The 18,646-nt window shown below is 42.7% G+C and overlaps 1 protein-coding gene across 1 annotated transcript in view; it reads left to right on the top strand.

Moving 5' to 3' along the window:
* Window positions 1–7,691: 7,691 nt before the first annotated feature.
* Window positions 7,692–18,646, top strand: part of LANCL2 (LanC like glutathione S-transferase 2) — a 46,063-nt gene continuing 35,108 nt past the window's right edge. Inside the window, exon 1 of the mRNA XM_085226723.1 lies at window positions 7,692–8,617. Coding sequence (XP_085082849.1) covers window positions 8,417–8,617 — 201 coding nt within the window. The 5' untranslated portion in view covers window positions 7,692–8,416. The remainder of the gene's footprint in view (window positions 8,618–18,646) is intronic.

Raw genomic sequence — 18,646 nt, 5'->3', positions numbered from 1 at the left:
GTAATGGGTAACACTACTCCAGAAATAATTCAAAAGCAGTCTGCTTAATTCTGAGGTGATGTTGCAGCTGAATTGCAACACACATGCAGAGTAACGTTAATCCATTTTGTTAGTTCAGAAAACCTAAACCAGTCAAAGCAGTTATGGGAGAAGAAATTCGATTTTCTAATTTGTTAGCAATTTCCACTCACATTATTCAAGCATTCAAACTTCAGTACTGTATTACTTCTGCTTAGCATCTACACTGTACCTTCATAGATGCAAAGATAGCCACACTGGTAGTATTCAGCCTTCTGGAAAACTGTACTCAGTCCAACAGTAATGGAGGGACTATGCAATAAATAAGTTCTCATTTATTCCTTGAGTCAAAATGCAGCTCAAAAACAATATTTGAGGTAAAAAAGGAAGAGTGTCCCCATATCTTCCTTATCTCTACAATTTAAATATTAATAGCCTTTTCTATATCAAACTGACAGCTCTTAAATGGCTTCCAAGAGGGCACCACTTTTAAATTTCACCTTTGTTCTCTTTCATTGTTAGACCTGAAAGCTCAGTCTGGATGATAGGAATATTTTTACACTTAAATACCAGGAGAGATGTATGGAAATAAAAACACACGAGAGGAAACTGTCAGAATGGGAAATTCACTTCAGAATGAAATCTCCCTTCAAGTCACAAAATGGAAAGCTGCCTGGGTTCATCCTTTTCTAACTTACCTCTCTCTTATCTGCCCTCCCAGGACTTTGCCCTGTCACTCCCATGGCATAATTTTAAGCAGGTGTAGATGCCTGTACTCCTTTGCCACTTTAGTACTACATATGCAGAATCACAGCAATTAGACTTCAGAAGCCAGTTGAAGGAAATGTCACTCGGAGCTCATTGAAAATTATAGTCATTTCACTTGCTAATACACCTTCCTCAGCAGGAAGTTTATGAACAGCAAAAAAAGCTTATGCTCTCTTAATCACTGGTTACCTGGACCTATCAGTGGTTTAAGAAGATCTGTAATGTCTCCAGAGGCCACTGTACTTCAGAGGACTGTGATAATCTTGGCTCACGATAACAACATTATTTGTGATCAATGGCTCTGTGTCAGGCTGGAGGCCAGTCACAAGCAGCGTCCCACAGGGATCAGTCTTGGGACCGGTGATCTTCAACATCTTCATCAGTGACACAGACGATGGCATCGAGTACAACCTCAGCAAGTTTGCAGATGACACCAAGCTGAGCGGTGCAGTCGATGCATTGGAAGGGAGGGAAGGCATCCAGAGGGACCTGGACAGGCTGGAGAAGTGGGCCCATGTGAACCTAATGGGGTTCAATAAGGACAAGTGCAGGGTGCTGCAGTTGGGCCGGGGCAATGCCAGGTATTGATACAGACTGGGGGAAGATCTCCTGGAGAGCAGCCCTGCGGAGAAGGACTTGGGGGTCCTGGTGGGTGAGAAGATGGACATGAGCCAGCAGTGTGCGCCTGCAGCCCGGAAGGCCAACTGTGTTCTGGGCTGCATTAAAAAGGGGTGGCCAGCAGGGAGAGGGAGGTGATTGTCCCCCTCTGCTCGGCTCTTGTGGCCTTCCAGTACTTGAAGGCAGCGAATAAACAGGAGGGGGAACGGCTGTTTGTGAGGGTGGATGGTGATGGGACAAGGGGAATGGTTTTAAACTGAGACAGGGGAGGTTTAGGTTGGATATTAGGAGGAAGTTTTTCACCCAGAGGGTGGTGAGGCACTGGAACAGGTTGCCCAAGGAGGTTGTGGATGCCCCATCCCTGGAGGCATTCAAGGCCAGGCTGGATGTGGCTCTGGGCAGCCTGGGCTGCTGGTTGGTGACCTGCACACAGCAGGGGGTTGCAACTGGATGAGCATTGTGGTGCTTTTCTACCCAGGCCATTCTGTGATTCTATGATTCATTGTAACATTTTTTTCAAGATGTTTATCAGAGTCTTTATAAAAATTCTCACTGAAAGGCTTCTTTAAGCCCTCCTCCTCTAACAGTTCAACACCTCGTTCTTAATAGTATGAATTTCATTATGGGCAACAGATAAACATACTGTTCAGTTGCAAATACTGTCACTAGTTATTCTGTCTTCTCCCTGTTATAGATACAGATCAATATTTCTACTGTCTGGTACTTACAGACAACAACTACATACATTTCAGTCTTTGTTATTCTTTGTTCTGTTTGTTTGCCTAGGCTTTCCTCATAAAGCAAGTTCTCCGTTCTCATCCTCTGCATCTGCTCCAATTTTAACAGATATTTTTGAGCATGACTGACCATCTCTAATACAGACAGAGCAATTATAACCACGTATTGTGTTCAATACCCTCTTATCCCCACTGAAACTACCAACTCCACATTATTGGCTATTACCTTACAAAATTCTGATCCTTCTCTGCGTCAACAACCCTTCCATCACCAAAAGTAATTGATTTGTTTTCCTTAACTTTTCTATAAACACTGTTAATACAAACGTACATTAGGATCAATCTTTTCTGCAGCCTCACGCATTATCTGGTGGCAGATTCTTGGCTCCCTTCCTGTTAGATCCTTGCTTACAGTACAATAATGTACTAATCTGCTCTCGGGCTACATGGTTGATTACTGCAACTGTATAGATGAGTGACAGCTACTTTACATCCTTTAGCCACATAACTGGTTTACTAATCGAAGAACAGTAGTGAGTTTCGCCAGTGTGAGCTAAGTATTACATACTTGCACATTATTTTATTCCATTTTCATACATCTCCATCTTCCCAGTTAATCCTTTCTTCAACATTTGTTCTAAATCTTTGCATCCTACTGAGGTCATATAAATGATTGGTAATGGAATGCCTCAATATATCTCTTTTTGTTAAACAGGTCTTATATGTGTCATTCATTGACTGCACAGTACTGCCAAATTTTATACCTACACAAATAAATATAACTGAGGAAACTGTAGCTTCATTTGCCAGTTTTTATTATTCCAGTCAAACTGGGTATTAAACAAGTTTTCTTCAGCCCAACTCAGAACACAGTAATTTGTTCTCCTTCACTTGTTCCCATGACACTGCTTTCATTTCCACATTCTCTAATCTGTTACAGAATTTTAATTTAATTTTAATTCTGCTTTTTACTAGACCTGGATTGACCTTAATCTCCTTAATCCTTCTAACTTTATCCTTACCCTACTAAAAGACAAAGCAAAACAAAAAGCTACTCTTTCTTTGCTCTTTGTTTTTGTCCTTATCTAGCAAAAGGGATTTTACTGTTGTTACAGCAGATGTTAATTTCCTTTGCACTATCCCAGTCACCTTAATTTTGGGAACTCTGAATTTTTCCTCATACTTTTTGACAAAACAGAGATGCACATCAGATGCACAGGCTAAAAGAAGAGTTCAAATTATAAGATCTGCCAGGCACATTTTGCAATATGCATTTTTTGTTAGCCCAGATCAGATGTATTTCAGTTTGTAACAGGAAAAAAAAAAAGAGTTGCCTCCTTTGATGTCTCTCTCTCTTCCCAACTCTGAGATGCCGAAATCCCAGCAATGGAGAAGCTAATGGCACAATCTGTGCATCCTGAAGGATCAGATGAAGCCTAAAGTCCTGAGTGGGAAGAGGCTATGGTAACAAGAGGGCCATGCCCCAAGTCATCACTGTTCATCTGTGAAAGCACACCAGCTCCCCATGCTGCTCCCCTCAAGGCTACAAGAAGATGTACTGTACATAAATCAATAAATTGGCATCCATATGGATTCCCTTTCTAAATGAGGACTGTGTTAGGAACTTTTCCACATGAATGTGATTCCCTTTTTGCCTTTCAATTAAGGCAGGAAAAATGTTTATGATTTTAATGACCTCCATCTGTCTCCATATGTTTTAGCCCAGTTCTTCGTACTCTCAGGATTTAAGTCATCAGATGAGGCAGTTCCTGCTTCCATGATTAAAGCTGCATGGAGCACACAGCAAGAGATGTAAAAAGCACTGCCTGCTGCTCTTCACAGAATCAGGTAGTATTCAGTAAAACACACAAGGTGTACATAAGAGGGAAAAAATCCTGCTGAGCATTGAATGCTCCCATAACATCTTAGTAAACTATTTTCTGATCAAGGCTTCTGAAAATTGTACGCTCATAAAGAAAAAAAAAAACAGTCCACAGCTTGCATGAACAAGAATAAAACATACGGCAGAAGATGAGACTTTATACACTTCTACAAATGCCACAGTACCAAGAGCTGGAGCAATTAATTGTTGATCAGCTGAGACATCTGAGTAGCTTTGGCTCTCTTCTCACCTACACATCTTTTGTGATACAGGTTTCTAGTTAAATAATTGACCTCTCAGCCCTTTCACTGCTGTGGCAAGCCAGACATCTTCAGATAAAGTGATCATCAGGGCACGTTAATAGCTGCTAAACACATGACTCTTCTTGGGGGTGTATTTAAAATCTTGACAAACAAGTATGTCAGCACTCACCTCCTTAGTAGGAGCAGCATGGCATCCACTAGTCCTGTTTTTTTTTTCTTTCCCTGTCTTGTCTACCACATATTCTACTGTCTACCCTTGCTTCTCTTTTCCGTTCTTGTACTGATGCCATTCTTCCTCAGCCTACAAAAGTTATAGAGCCACTTTGCATGAAGGTGCTTGTGTTTTTCCTGATTATTCCTCCAAAATATTCTCTTCATTATTCCTCTGTGTTCTAATGTGATGAAAACCACTGAAGATAGCATCCAAAGCCATGAAGCATATTCTGAAGAACATAAACCTTCCCCTCAAACAGGAGTGAGAGCCCTGTGCATTACAGCACCAAGCCTGTTACTTCTGGTGAATCTCAGGCCTGGGTCTTTCATTTATTCTTATGTCAAAATAATAACTGGGGCTACTTTTTAAGTCACATTGTCGTTATGCCGTTCAAAGGGTACCAGAAGAAATAAGAAAATAGTTGTTGGGATACAGTCAGAAATTTTAAAATCCAGATTGAAACAGCTTCCTTAGAGAAAGGAAATTGTCAGTTTTTTGTTGCTCATTTGTATGGAGCAAAGGTGAAATAGATGTATTGTTAGGCCAGCCACAGGGAGCCTAACAGCACACATATTTCACCTCAGTTTGTTATTCTCCTTGTCTTTTGGAAAGTTGTTTTTTTACTAACTGGGATGTTCTTTTGGTGGGCTTACAAATCTTCTCAGGGTTAGTATCATCTCCTTTGAAAATCCAATGATATGCCAAAAATTATTAAGGGTACATTTTAATAGCAGTAAGCTGGCTCAATTTTCATCACAGACAGTAAGAACATTTACAGACATCTTTGCATAATTTCATTATTTTCCTCACAAGGTGAAAAATCAAGAGCACTAGGATTAAGGGGATAAGGAACCTAAATGTTTGATTATGACAAAATCCATTGTTTAAAAACAACTTGAAAAGCAAAAACTGCTGCTCAGACTTATCATTTATTGTGTGTACTCATCAAAACAGAATTGCAATAGACTTGATGGCACTGGTTTTCTTTCATTTGTTTGTTTTTATTTTGTTTTTGCTAAAAGAGGAAAGAACAGAAAAAAATAATGAAAACAACACAAAAAAGCACAAAACCACAACTATATGGAATTATTATTATTTATTTGGTGTTTGAGTTGCACCGTATCTTAACAGATACATAGAAATCTCTGCTATACTAAACAACAAAGTTATTCTATTATAGAGATCAGCTATTCATAGCAGATGCAAAAAGTGGTTGCTATGGGAAATAAGTATGATATAGCATATCACACATAACCATTTAGTTCTTGTGAACAGTTATACTCTGCCTAAAGATAAACTGAAACACAGGGCTGAATTTCATCCAAAGTCTGGAAGTCTTTTACAATTAACATACAAAGCCTGATCCTGCAAATTTGATATCATAACATCATATTCATTACAAAAAGCAGTCCAACAGAGTTTATTAGGCCTATACTGTTTCAAGTAACTTAACTGCAGAATATGATAGACAGTGGTGGAGAAAAAAAGAAATTAGGAAATATAATTAAGTTGAATGCAACAGTAATGGTGAAGAGATGATAAGAAAGTCTTTGTAGGCTGTTATAGACCTATAGCAGTGTCAGAGAAGAAAACGGGGTTCTGCAAAACAGACATGGAGGCTGCAGTATAGAGAAAAGTGCAGACTGAAGAGAAAGCAAAGGTCAGTATAAAATATATATATTTTATTTTATATTTTATAATATTTATATTTTATATTTTATAATATATATTTTCATGGCAAATAAAGGTATGATCCTGGATTTTCAGCAGGTGTAAACTGCCCAATCTCCAGTGTTTCGTTGAGCAGATAAAAAGAGGCCTTTGTTTGTTTTTCCACATATAAACTGAAGAAAGCAGTGCCCAGCGTGGCCCTCTTTTATTCATACACCAGAGATGAGCTGAACCTCATCAATGTACATTGAGAAATAAAATGAGATTAATGCAGCTGCTGCACTGGTTCTCCTCAATTTACAAGATATTTTATCACATACTCATCATCTGGTTTCCGCTGAACAAAACACAAATGGAGCTGTTCCTTGCACATGTCTGGAGGCACTACACACATAAATAAATGATAGCTTAACAGCTAATGTGAGAAGAATGAACAGAGCTGTTGAAGGAACCATTAAATGTGTCACAGCTAATGATTCAGAGATTCCCGATGGTTGCTCTTGTAGATTATATAAGCCACATCATGTTGCAGTATGATGTAGCTCTCGTGAGCCATAGCATGAGGAGCAGCTGTGCACTAGCTCTGGGAGGACTGGCTCTGAGATATACAGCTCTTTCTCCCCTTGTTGAAATAAGTTACTAAGCACACTAGGGGTCAAACAGCAAAACGTGGGAAACCACAGCATTGTTAATGGCTTATGGATGGATAATGGTTGTTCAGTCCTGGCCCAAAAAGTCACAGATACTTTATTTTAGTGCTTTAAATACTGGCAGTAGTCCCATCAGGAGTAAAGTATTGGACATAGTGGGATGCAAGGGGAATTAGAGGGAGGGAAATCACAGATTAAGTAAAAAAAGAGAGGTTTGTGAATTCCTCCTGTGTAAAGAATGATTAGTCTAGTTTTCTGTTAAGCAGGTGTCAGACCTCGGTTAAACCTTTATTGCAGTTTCACTTGCATGACTGAAAGGTGTTCTGTTTGGCTTGCTGCAGGACTGCATGTTTGCCAACTGAAGGCAAGACACCATTTTAGACAGAGACATAGCAGAATGTCTACATGGAGACATGAGATTTGTTTAAATGATTTTGTGCTTACACTTCAGGCTTGGCAACACAGCACAAAAGACTTCCTTCAAAGAGAAAAACACAAACAGTGAATTGTTTAGGTTATTACAGAACACATTATTTCATAGATGGTTGTGTCATTTTTGAGTTGACTTTTTTTTCATTTCCAGAGCACGTAAGTCTGGTGTGACAAGCTGTTCAGATTTTTTGCTTAGTCATCAGATCAAATTTTAAAAACAAGTATTTCTTAATATTTATACCACGCCGCAGGATAACGGCCATGCTCTATTATCAATTTGTAGCTCCACCAACAACCGTAAGCTAAACCCGGTGCTGGGACAGGCTTCTTCTACGTTTAATCTTACTGCCCACGCCTCCCCGCCGCAGCCGCCACTCCCGCCAGCAAGGGGCGGCTGCCGCCTCACCCCGCTCAGGGCGGACTTCTGCTCGCAGGGCAGGCGGGCGGGCTTTGGGACCGTCACCGCCTCTTTCCAGGCCGAGGGGATTCCGGCTGCCTCCGGATGAGCGCGGGCCGCCGGAGGTCGCGGATGTGCCGGGCGAAAGAGATCCTGGCGTACTGCCTGTTCCTGGGGCTGTCCTTACCCCTCGCGCTGCTGCTGCTGCTGCTCTGACACGAGCCGGGCGCGGAGCCGGCGGGAGCCCCGCTTCGCAGCCCGGCGCGTGGCCGGCGGCAGCGAGCCGAGGGCCGGACGCCTCGGCGGAGGAGGATGAGGAGCTCGGGAGGGCTCCGCGGAGGAGTCTCGCGAGCCGACCGGCCGCTTCTCCCCGCGGAGGGGCACGGCTGCGACCCCGGCCGCGTTCTGCCCCTGCGGCTGTGATGCCGCCGCGCTCGCCGCCCCCTCGCCCCGACTGACGGGGAAGCGAGGCGGTGCCCGCGGTAACGGCAGCCCCCGTTCGCCGCGCCGAGTCGAGTCGCCGCTGCTCGGGGGCGGCGGCTCTTCCGCCCCGAGGCGGCCCGATGTATCGGTCGCCGCTCCTCGCGCCACCGCCAGAGCCTCGGGGCTGCCACGGCCCGTCCGACCCCGCGCCTGCCGGGCGGCGGCCGTAGCCGGGAGCCGGTGCCGGCCGCGGAGCCGACGCTGCCGCGATTCGCCGCTCCGCGAGGCGGAGTGTGTCCCCGCCGGCTCGCCGTGCGGGGAGGCGGGCCGGGGGCCGGCTGAGATGGGAGAGAGCATGTCCAAGAGGCTGAAGCTGCAGCTGGGCGGCGAGGCGGAGATGGAGGAGCGGGCTTTCGCCAACCCCTACCCCGACTACCAGCCCCAGGGAGCCGCGGCAGCACACGGCGCGGTGGAGGCCCACCGGGATCGGGCGCTGCTGCCGCCGGCGGCGGAGGACCCGCTCCCCTTCGGCGCGGACGGGAAGGTGAGCGCCGGCGAGGAGCCGCCCTGCGCGCCTCCGGGCCTGCTGCCTGCCGGGGCTGCCCGCGGCCTGCGTGCGGGACGGGCCGGGCGCCGCGCTCGCCTCGCTGCCAAATGGGGCGCCGTGCCCGGGCGCGGGGCTCCCAGCCCCGAAACTGGCGCCGCTCTCCTGCGGTACCGCCTGCGGCCCGTCCGAGTTCGGCTCGGGAGGCGTGCGGAGGGGAGAGGAGCTGCGGAGCGGCTCCCCGCCGGCCCCTCGCGGCCCAGCGGCGTCGCAGCCGCCCTGTGATGAACTAGAGAGCTGCCCACAGGTGGGCGGCAGCGGTTCGGGTATCGCTGGGCCATTCCCTTCACCGGTAACTCTGAAGGCATGTGGTTATGTTCCCGAAAGAGCTTTATTTTGGGTGGCCTGCAGGAGGCCTGTGCGGTAACGCTGCCGGCAGTTGGGCTTTGCTTATCTTGTTGACACCACGTGCTGCTGGCGAGCTGCTCTTCCGCACGCATTTCGGGCACACAGCGCAAAAAGTGCTTCGGCCGTTTGCACACGAGTTGGCGTAAGCGGGAGAAGGAATGTCATCCTTCCAATGAAGATACTGCATGGTGACACTGCTGGAAGTACAAATGCGTGAGGTGCAAAAGTAACTTTTCTCACTCACCTGTGTGCTTGGGTGAAGTGCAGTGCTCGTGAGCGTGATAAAACTTAGCAGGGCACATGCTAGCTCTTGGTCTGGGTGAGTTGGAGATTTTACTAGTTGTTGGGAGTGGAGTGAATGAAGCTGTGTGGGTGCACAGAAAGGATCATTCTTGGGGTTCGGTTTCTTACTGTTTCAGCTTACTGCAGCTGTCAAAAACAGATCACGGTGCTTGAAAAGTTTTAAAAAACAAAGGTAGATTTGTGAGTAAAATGTTATTTGTTTTTACAGAAATCCTAGACAGTATACCCAATGTTGATTTTTTTTTTCCTTTTCCTTTTTTCCTTTTTTCCTTTTTTTTCTTTTTTTCCTGGAAAGAAATGGTATTTCTTTTGTATCTGGCTTAGAATATAAAAAAAACCTATCCATGTGTGTTGAGTTGGAGTATGAAGACAGAGAGGGGGCTTTGCAGTGTTCAAAAGCATGGAACTCTGAAAAACACCAAGTCTCTTCTGTGTTGCGTTGAAGCAGTGTAGTTGCAGCGACTTTCAGCAGGCCTATCAGGAGTTTTTTCAGCTCTGCATTTTGCTAGAGAGAGTAGATCTGTGCCTACATTTTATTTTTGTTTCTGCGTCTGCAATTTCTGAGTAATGATTCTGTGTATTTCTGGGTTAGAGCATGGCTTGGAGTTTGTTTGTGTATTTTTGTACTGTTGGCAACATTTGCCTGTTACCAGTCCTAATACCATACTGCCTTTTTTGAGACTTCCTAGTGAGTATTTTAGGGTAGTCATTTTGATTTGCTTTGATTTTTTTTTTATTTCTTTTTTTTGTGTGTGTTTATTTTTATTTGTTTGCTTCCTTGCTGCATCAAACAGACTCGTCCTGTCAGAGAAACATCTAAGGCCTCTGTGAGGGTGAAAGGACTTTACACAGGTTGGGGAGACTTACTGTTCTGTAAACTGTTTTGTGCACTAGCACAAATTTCCTAAAAATGAAATTAGGCTTCAGAAGCGCTATGTGCATTGCATTTTTTTTTTCCTGCCATCTGCTGATGTGTGCAATGGTGAGAATTGAGTGACTCACATAATGACAGCAAGAACTGTATGGGGTTCTGCTTTTGTCATGGAAGGCACTGCATTATTAATCCCTCCATTTGATTTCATAAGCTGCCGTATTTGCTATGTAAAGTTAATCCAGTTGATAAAAGGACAAGAAGCTCTTCAAGTCATTGTCTAGAATGTGAGACAACTGGGGCAAAGTGCTGCGTGTGGAAGTGTGTGCTTATATGCATAGGGTATGTGTAACGAAGTTAGAGTGTGGGAGGAAGAGAGGAGCAAACAGGATTTTGGCCTGCTGGTTTGCTTTTTTAAAAATAGTAGCACTAAAAAATGATTAAATGCGTATATATTCTATAGCCTTTTTCATTTTCATGTGAATTCCATAGCGATACTTTTCCCTGGAAATGTACCCATAGATGTCATCTCAGGGTAGTCCAAATGCTTTCAAACTGGAAATGTAAATAGCTAGGGGCAAAGAAATAGATAGCTATAAACTAAAAGCAAAGCATACTTCGTAACTACATGGAGGAAAAACAGTTTATCTATTCAGTTTAATTTAATTTTTAATTAGTTGCTTTTTTGGGGAAAGTATTAATAGTTGAAAAGCAGACATTTTGGTATTTTCCTTTGCATCACAGAGAGTTGTTATAAGCTGTCCTGTTCTTAATGGTGGCTGTAGTAGTGTATGGGCCCCTGCAGTTGGGAATCAAAACATAACTGTCTTGAGCAGTACAGTGCTTTGCTTTCTCTTTCCAGTTCAACTGGAGCAGAAGCAGCCTTTAGCTGCAGTCAGTGCCAGGACTTGTTGGACTTATGTTGCCCATTAACTGTAGTTTGGGAGTGAAGAATGGAAAAGATGAGTGCAGGCGTGGCCAGCAACTCTGGCTCAAAAGCCATTTGCCAAAACAGTCACAGCAGAGAGCTTGAGAGCCGTTACATGCTTGCTGAGGAGGGCAGGGTGCAGAGGGCTGATTGGTGAGAGGTGCCAAACACTTGTTTGAGGATGGGTCTGTCCTGAGTCCTTGAGTGAGCTGCCAGTGTCAGCTTCAGGTTACTCTGAGCTGTCTTGGCTCTGTGGCTGCGTCCTCCTCGGAGGAGCCAGGTATCATTTGGGAGCCACCTCTGTCTGCGCGCTCCTACCTGATCAACCAGGAAAATAACCCCGTGCAGATGTGGTGTAAGTAAGGAAAAAGCACTCCTGACATTGAGGCACTCTCACATCTCTTTTCTCAGTTAAAGATTATTTCTGTTTGTTGTGGAGTCACAGAAGTGGCCTTTGATGGCAGTTGTCATTGAATCAAATTTAATGATAGGTTATTAGGAAGTTCAAAGAGAAACATCTTTTTTTGGCCTTTTCCTTCTTAAAAAGTTGTTTTTTAACAACATTAGTAAAAAAAAAACAACTTTTTACAGGTGTTTTGACAGATGGATATAGTGCACTTAATTAGGCTTTGAGGTGAACTTGCAGGGAACCTGTGGTAAAGCTCCCTGTGCTTTTTGGGAGAAGTTATGATTTCGCAGGGATAAAGAATATTTACTCATCTTTTGGGTGGTTAGTTCAGTATCCCATTCTGAGAATTTAATGCCTTTTCAGTCTTCTTCCTCCTGTGCAAAAGCAGGGGGAATAAGGCCTAAAGTTATTTGCCATTGCCCCTCTCTTGGTCCCCCTCCTTGCAGTTCTTCCTGCATTGGTAGAGTTGTCTCACTGGGAATTTCATTTGTTGTGTTGCGAGCAGCAAAGTCCATCTGTTGTGGGACTGACTGCAACCACTTGTAGTAATGGGGATTGCAACACTTGTGCAGTGAAGGCCAAATTGGAACCTCTAGTGCCAAAAAATGTTTTTTTCCCACCTTTTTGTCTGAGTTGTGGGATTTGCCCAAGTTGTGGTGTCTGCATTTCTTTCAGGCTGCTGCTTTTTTGGCTGTTTTCTGTCGCTCCGTACCAGGTGTGTGATATTGTCATATTTTAATAGGCTTCTGAGTATGACAAGTTGTTTTCTTGTTGAAAGAAAGTTTATTTTAATTCTTGTGAGTCTTGGTCAAAATTCAGGCTGAGAATCATTTTTATTGCACCGTATTGTGCATTACTCAGGACAGTGTCAACAGTCTGAGAAGAGAAGCTACTGCTTCTTTCTCACGCTGCATATTGGCATCAAATACCATTTAGCACTTCTCTGATGCTTTTTGAAGATCTTTCCTATTATTCAGAACAGGTTTTCATACTTCAGTTGGCTTTTAAAACCTCTTTGGCTTTAGCCAAAGTTCTGAATAAATACACTTTCTTAGACTAAAACCAAAGTTCTGATCAAGTTTTCTTATATCCGTCCTGTTTTTGCCATTTTCTAGTTTCATCTTGCAGACCTGTTTGCTAATATTCTCTGACTAGTCACATGAGCAAGCGCAATAGTAGGTACTAGTGTTTTTTGGTGAAAATAAATGAAATTGTAATACATACAGTGATTGAGTCTGACTACAGGACATTTATGTACTGTCGAGTTCACTATGTGGAAGTTCCTGCGCTCTGTGCACCAAAATAATTTAGGCAGTACTGTGAGAAATTTTAGCTTTTTTTACATCTTGTGGAACACCTGAAAATGTTCTAGCTAAGATGGAGGCTTCTGTGTAGTGAGTAAATTTAAATCCCCCCCACAGTAGTTTTTTAATCTTCTTGCCTGCCAAGAAGTAGCACACTGGTGTTAGGCTTCCTGGAGCGCCAGTGGTGTTAGTAGCACTCCTTTGCTTTATCATCCTCCATTTCCCAGAAGATGGGATAATGTTCTTCAGCATCTATCAATCGTGTTAAATCATATTTATTTTTGCTGTCAGTAAACAGAAGCTTTTTTTATGATGATCTAAAATCTTATTCTTTTTTTCCCCGGTCGGTCACCAGTGAGACATATAGATGGCACTGAAAAATAGGGCAATGTGTTTTACAGACAGCACTGTTTCAAATAATTTGGTTTTGCAGAAATGGAAGAATGTAATTGAGCAGTAGCAGAGACCTATGTTTAACTGTTTAATGGGCTGAGTTATGAGAAATCATTATCTGATATTTTCAGAGGTGCAAAAATTTACTGTTGGAGATGTAAAGGTGTTTTGATTTAGGTAGAAACAAAGTAAATCTTGCTTTTATCTGCAAAAAAAATGGGTCACTTCCCAGCTCAACCCTCTGGGTTCTGCTCTTGGGCTCCTACCACCATTGTTTCTGCTCTGCTGTTGCAGGAGCTCTGTGGAGGTGAGTGCAAGATCTCATCCTGCTTCGGTAAATGTACGCTGCAGCACATGGAGTGTGAGACCTGGCTACCTTAGTGTCACTGGCGGAGTTCCCAATGACCTCACAAATGCCCAGGGTTTCATCTTTCAGTGAACGTTGCTTTTTGATTTTTTTCTCCTCTCTCTTACCAGGGTCTGTCATGTCTCCTATTATGAAACCTAGGAAGTGTGTGATAGGTGAGTGGATGGTGAGGTGGATTGACAGCTGGCTAACTGGCAAAGCTCAGAGGGTTGTCATCAGCGGTGCAGCCTGGTGGGAGGCTTGGAATTAGTGGTGTTCCCCAGGCATCCGTGCTGGGCCTAGTCTTGTTAAACATCTTCATTGATGACCTGGATGAAAGGATTGAGTCCACCCTCAGCAAGTTTGCTGATGATACAAAGCTAGGAGGAGTGGGTGACGCAGCACTGTCCGTTTGACAGCATCTGGACAGACTGGAGAGTTGGACAGGGAGGAACCTGATGAGTTTTAACAAGAGCAAGTGTGGAGTCTTGCACTTGTGTGGAGTTTCCTTCTGTGGAGATATTCAAGACCCATCTGAAGAACTACCTGTGTGACCTATTGCAGGGTACTTTCTAATTGGGGGAGTTGGACTCGATTGATGTCTTGAGGTCCCCTGTGATTCTCTGCAAGCTGATTTTTGAATGAATCCCTACTGTGGTGCCAACTTGAGCTTTATTTTCTTCTTTGTGAAATACTCTTTGCTCCCCCAAAAAAACTCAGCACTGTAGTCTCCTGTTCTTCACCAATATTGAAGTCACTTCTCTCTGAAATACCTCTCTTCCTTAATCTGATTTGAGCTGAGACGAAATAGAGTTTTTTTGATGGGTAGCATTCTGCATGTAGGCCATCTCTTTGCTACTTCTGCATAATCATTTGCTTCCTTTTTCAGCCCAGCTTTGTGCACATCATCAGTCCTCCAAAAGAACTCATAATGATAGAAAAGGATTAACAGAAAGATGGTTGTTTTGGGAACAGATGGTGACAAGAAAGACTGAGATGTTGGCAGCTATTCAGGAAGCCGAGCTCAGTTCTCAGTTGTCTTGCCATCAGGCTACACAGGTTACTTGTTACTTAGATGCATTGTGATGCTATTAGATGCTGAGAGGTGTTTTTGAAAAGCACTCTGATATCTAAATATCTTTGAAAAAAAATGAAATGAAATAACGCATCCTGTGGCTTTCAAATCAGAGTATTACTATCCACAAAAGGAGTGCCATGGGCTCTCAATTGCTTTGTCAGATTTACATAAGCAGTGTGGTATGCTTATGTGAATCGTTTGAAACATAAGGTGTGCAAATATGCGTACCTTATTTTAAAGTTTGGAAGACTTCTAAGCTACCTGCTCTACTTCCTGAAATCATAATATAAATCACATATATTGCAACTGCATGTTCCTTCATCAGTGATTAGTGCTGCTTTGTTGTAAAGCCACAGCTATGCAGCTGAATATGGTTGTGATGAAGAGGTTATTCATTAAGGATCAGTGTGTTACTGTAATGTCAGTGCAAGTCATGATTTTTTAGGAGATGATTATTATTTGCATCGAGATGTATTTGTGCAACTAAAGTGCCAAGCTTACAAAGAAAGATCACTGAAGTTCTTTTTAAGAGTTTTGCAAATAGAGGAAGAAAATAATGCTGAGGACAGCATAATTTGGACACGATGTTATTAATGCCAAAGTTGAATGGTGGTTTTCTTATGTTCCTTAAGTTCTTTGAAGGTTTCAGAACACTTTTAATTGGAGTGTAGCTTTGCATTTTGAATCTTGGCTCAGTGCAGGAGGAAAGGTGCTGTGGTTCAAATAAGTCAAAAAACAATTAATTTGCAAAACAAACATAGCTGTATTTTTCTGCACCAATTTTGTTTCATGATAATGAGCCTTTCTTGTTAGACACTATAGTTGTGGGTTCTTATGGGTATTACTTGGGGCTAGCACTCATCATTTGTGTCTTGCTGATCTAATCCTTGAGCAGTGGTTGGTGATAATGTTCTTCCTTCAGCAGCAGGAGCAGTAACTCAGCAGTTGCATTCCTGGAGTGAAACATTTCTTCTTGTGAAAGATACTCTTCAGCCCATGTTATCAGTGTGTTCGTTGTGAACCAGGAGTAAATGTGATACTGGTTAGCAAAGAGCTATCCTGATTTTTGTTTTTTCCCAACAAGAATGAGAATAGTGAGTCACTGGCAAAACAGGCAGAATGCCAGCTGGATTCATCCTCACAAAATGAACGTGCTTCTCCTGAAATGAGCTCAATGCCAATTAGTGTGCCTTATGCGTAACTGCAATGCTTCCATAAGATTCCTTGAAGGAGGTTTATAAGCCTTAAAAACCTACCTTTCAACATTAATTTCTTTATGTAATTAGTTTATTCTCTTGTATGTAAGCATTTCTTATAAGCTTATAGTGGAATCCTATCAAATGAACAGTAGCAGTGCTCTGTTGCTGGAGCAACAGCAAGAAAGAAAGTGGTGGAGGAGGAGTTATCTGGGAAAAACTGCTGCCGCTAACCTGTCCACACTGGCGTCAACTTGTGATTATTTTTGTTTAGGTTGATAAATGATAACAACCATAATTTAAAAAATCCTTTTGTTTTTGCTTTTCCTAGCACTGAACCAAGATAAATGAGTTACAGTTCACATTCTGGAGAGAGGGAAATGCCAGCCTGAGCTAAATTACTTCTGTGGATCTGGTGTTTCAAAAGAGAACCTAGTTGTCCTGATGTCCTAATCCTTTCCTCCTCTCTCTTAAGTCATTTGATCTGGTGCTTGATTAATAAATAACTCATTTTGGTAACAGCAGGTGTATTGTCAGAACAAGAAGGTAACCAGCCTACTTCTGATGTGCAGTAGGTAAATAAATTTTGTTAAACCTTTGTTCACTCTTGTGAGATAAACGGAACTGTGCCTGCATGCATCAGCTCATGCTGCTATACCATATGCCTAACGTTTGGCACAGCTAGCTTTGGAAGGAGGGAAGCCCTGCCTTTGTGTTTTGTTCTGGCTTCACTGGTCTGGCTGAAAAGGTTGGGGGGGTGTCTTTTGATTTCTGGTTTTTTTTTGTATGCATGGTATGTTTTCCTAACAGAAAGATGTTTAATGCCATATCAAAGCTGAAAAGCAGATGCCAGCTTCTTACTGTATTTGGTTCTACTTCTCGAGTTACTGGAGAATGCTAAAGAGAGCTCTTGCTGTTTCCTAGGATAGGCTGGAGTGATATTTGTGCAACATGCTGTGTAGTGGCACAATTTCCCTCCCCTATCTCAGCATTGTAAAATGGATTTGAACTGTTGACCCTAGACATTTCTGAGTGTGTCAGAGGACTTGTGTGATTCCTGCTATCTTTTCGATTTCTTTATCAAGTGAATGTCAAGAGGACAAGCTGAGAGAACTGGGGCTGTTCAGCTTGGAGAGGAGAAGGCTCCAGGGGGACCTGATAGGAGGCCTTCCACTATCTAAAGGGGGACGATAAGAAAGAGGGGGACAGACTTTTTAACAGGATCTGTGATGATAGGACAGGGGGAAGTGGTTTCAAACTAAGACAGCGGGGATTTAGTTTGAAGAAGGTTTTTGTTGTTGTTGCTGTTGTTTGTTAGGTTTTTTGTTTGTTTGTTTTTACAGTAAGGCTGGTGAGGCTCTGGAACAGGTTGCTCGGAGAGGTGGTGGATGCCCCATCCTTGGAGGCATTCAAGACTAGGCTGGACCAGGCTCTGAACGGGCTGATCTAGCTGCTGATGTCTCTGTTCATTGCAGGGGAGTTGGATTAAATGACTTTTAAACTTTTAAACTCCAGTGATTCTGTGTTTGCATTCATTGCTTGAAGTTCCACTCTGAGCAGAATACAAAATGCATGTTCTGAGTGATCAGTTGCACAGCAGCACTTGGGATTTGCCTTTTAACTGAACTCCTCTCCTTTTGGGATGTGTTGTAATTGAACAAGAGCTTGCCTTTCTAAATGAGCTAACTTCACTTTCTATAGTAAGAAATCGTAGATGTAGGTGTGTTTAACATCAGACAAACCTTCACCAATCTGACTTGTTCTAACTGTCACTAGGGAGCATGCTGGGAAGCGAGTTTAGAAGGACAATTTAAGTGTATCAAGCAGAATTCAGAAGGGAGTGGCTAATTCTGTCTGTGAGCTGACAAGTAGTAAAACTGCGTAATGCTCTTTTTCTGGATGCTGATGACCACTTTGTTGTGACACTTGGTTTGGGATGAGAGAGCTCTCCTGGCTTGGTTGTTTCTAGAAAGGTTCTATTCTCGCTGTTCCTGCCTGGATAACTAAGATAGGGAAGACAAGTGACACATGCGTGGATGTTTCTATAGATGGTGAAAAAATAACATTCAGGAAATATTTTTTTGTCCTGTGAAGTTAGTATAGACCGCTATCTTGTCAGAGTGATGTAGCTATCTGATACTGATAAAGCTTTTCTTATAGCCCAAGTAGCAAGGAAATTTTCTATTTCTTCTTTTCAGGTTCTACTTAAATATATTAAATAGTTTCAATAAATGTATTAATAGCAAAAGTTAATTAGTAAGTCATATTATGTATAATAAAACATTTTTGAGCATTTTTCCTGATGTCTTCACTACAAATGTAAACCTATCCTGTGATGGGACTTCATGAATACACTTTCCCATGGAAGTCAATAGGACAACGATTATTAGTTAACTGACTGTTTCCATACTCCATAGTCTTAAGGGAATAATCAATAATGCATTGTCCCACGCATTATGTTTAATGAGAGGTGGCAAGATAAAGTGTTCTATGTAGTATTTCATATATAATTATCTGTAAACTTTCCTTGCTTGAAAGTAAAAACAAGCAATAGATAAAATCAAAGCTTTGTTTCTTCAGCTTTGTGCCAAAGGGTGAAGGTATGAGCTAAAGCCGCCAAGCTGCTTTTATGTATCTTCTTTGTGCCTAGCTTATTTTTTCAAGTAGTTAATTCTTTTATAATTTGCTGCATTTAACAACCTCCCCTCATGATAGAGTGTGCCAATCCTAATGGTATTTGGTGAGAGGAGAGCAGGAAGTAAGAGGAAGGGCATTTTATGGGTAGATGACTTG

This window comes from Meleagris gallopavo, chromosome 6 (assembly GCF_905368555.1).
Source record: "Meleagris gallopavo chromosome 6, MGAL_WU_HG_1.1, whole genome shotgun sequence".
NCBI classification, from domain to species: domain Eukaryota; kingdom Metazoa; phylum Chordata; class Aves; order Galliformes; family Phasianidae; genus Meleagris; species Meleagris gallopavo.
Note: the sequence above shows the minus strand (reverse complement) of the source record. Positions and strands in the feature narration are given on the sequence as shown.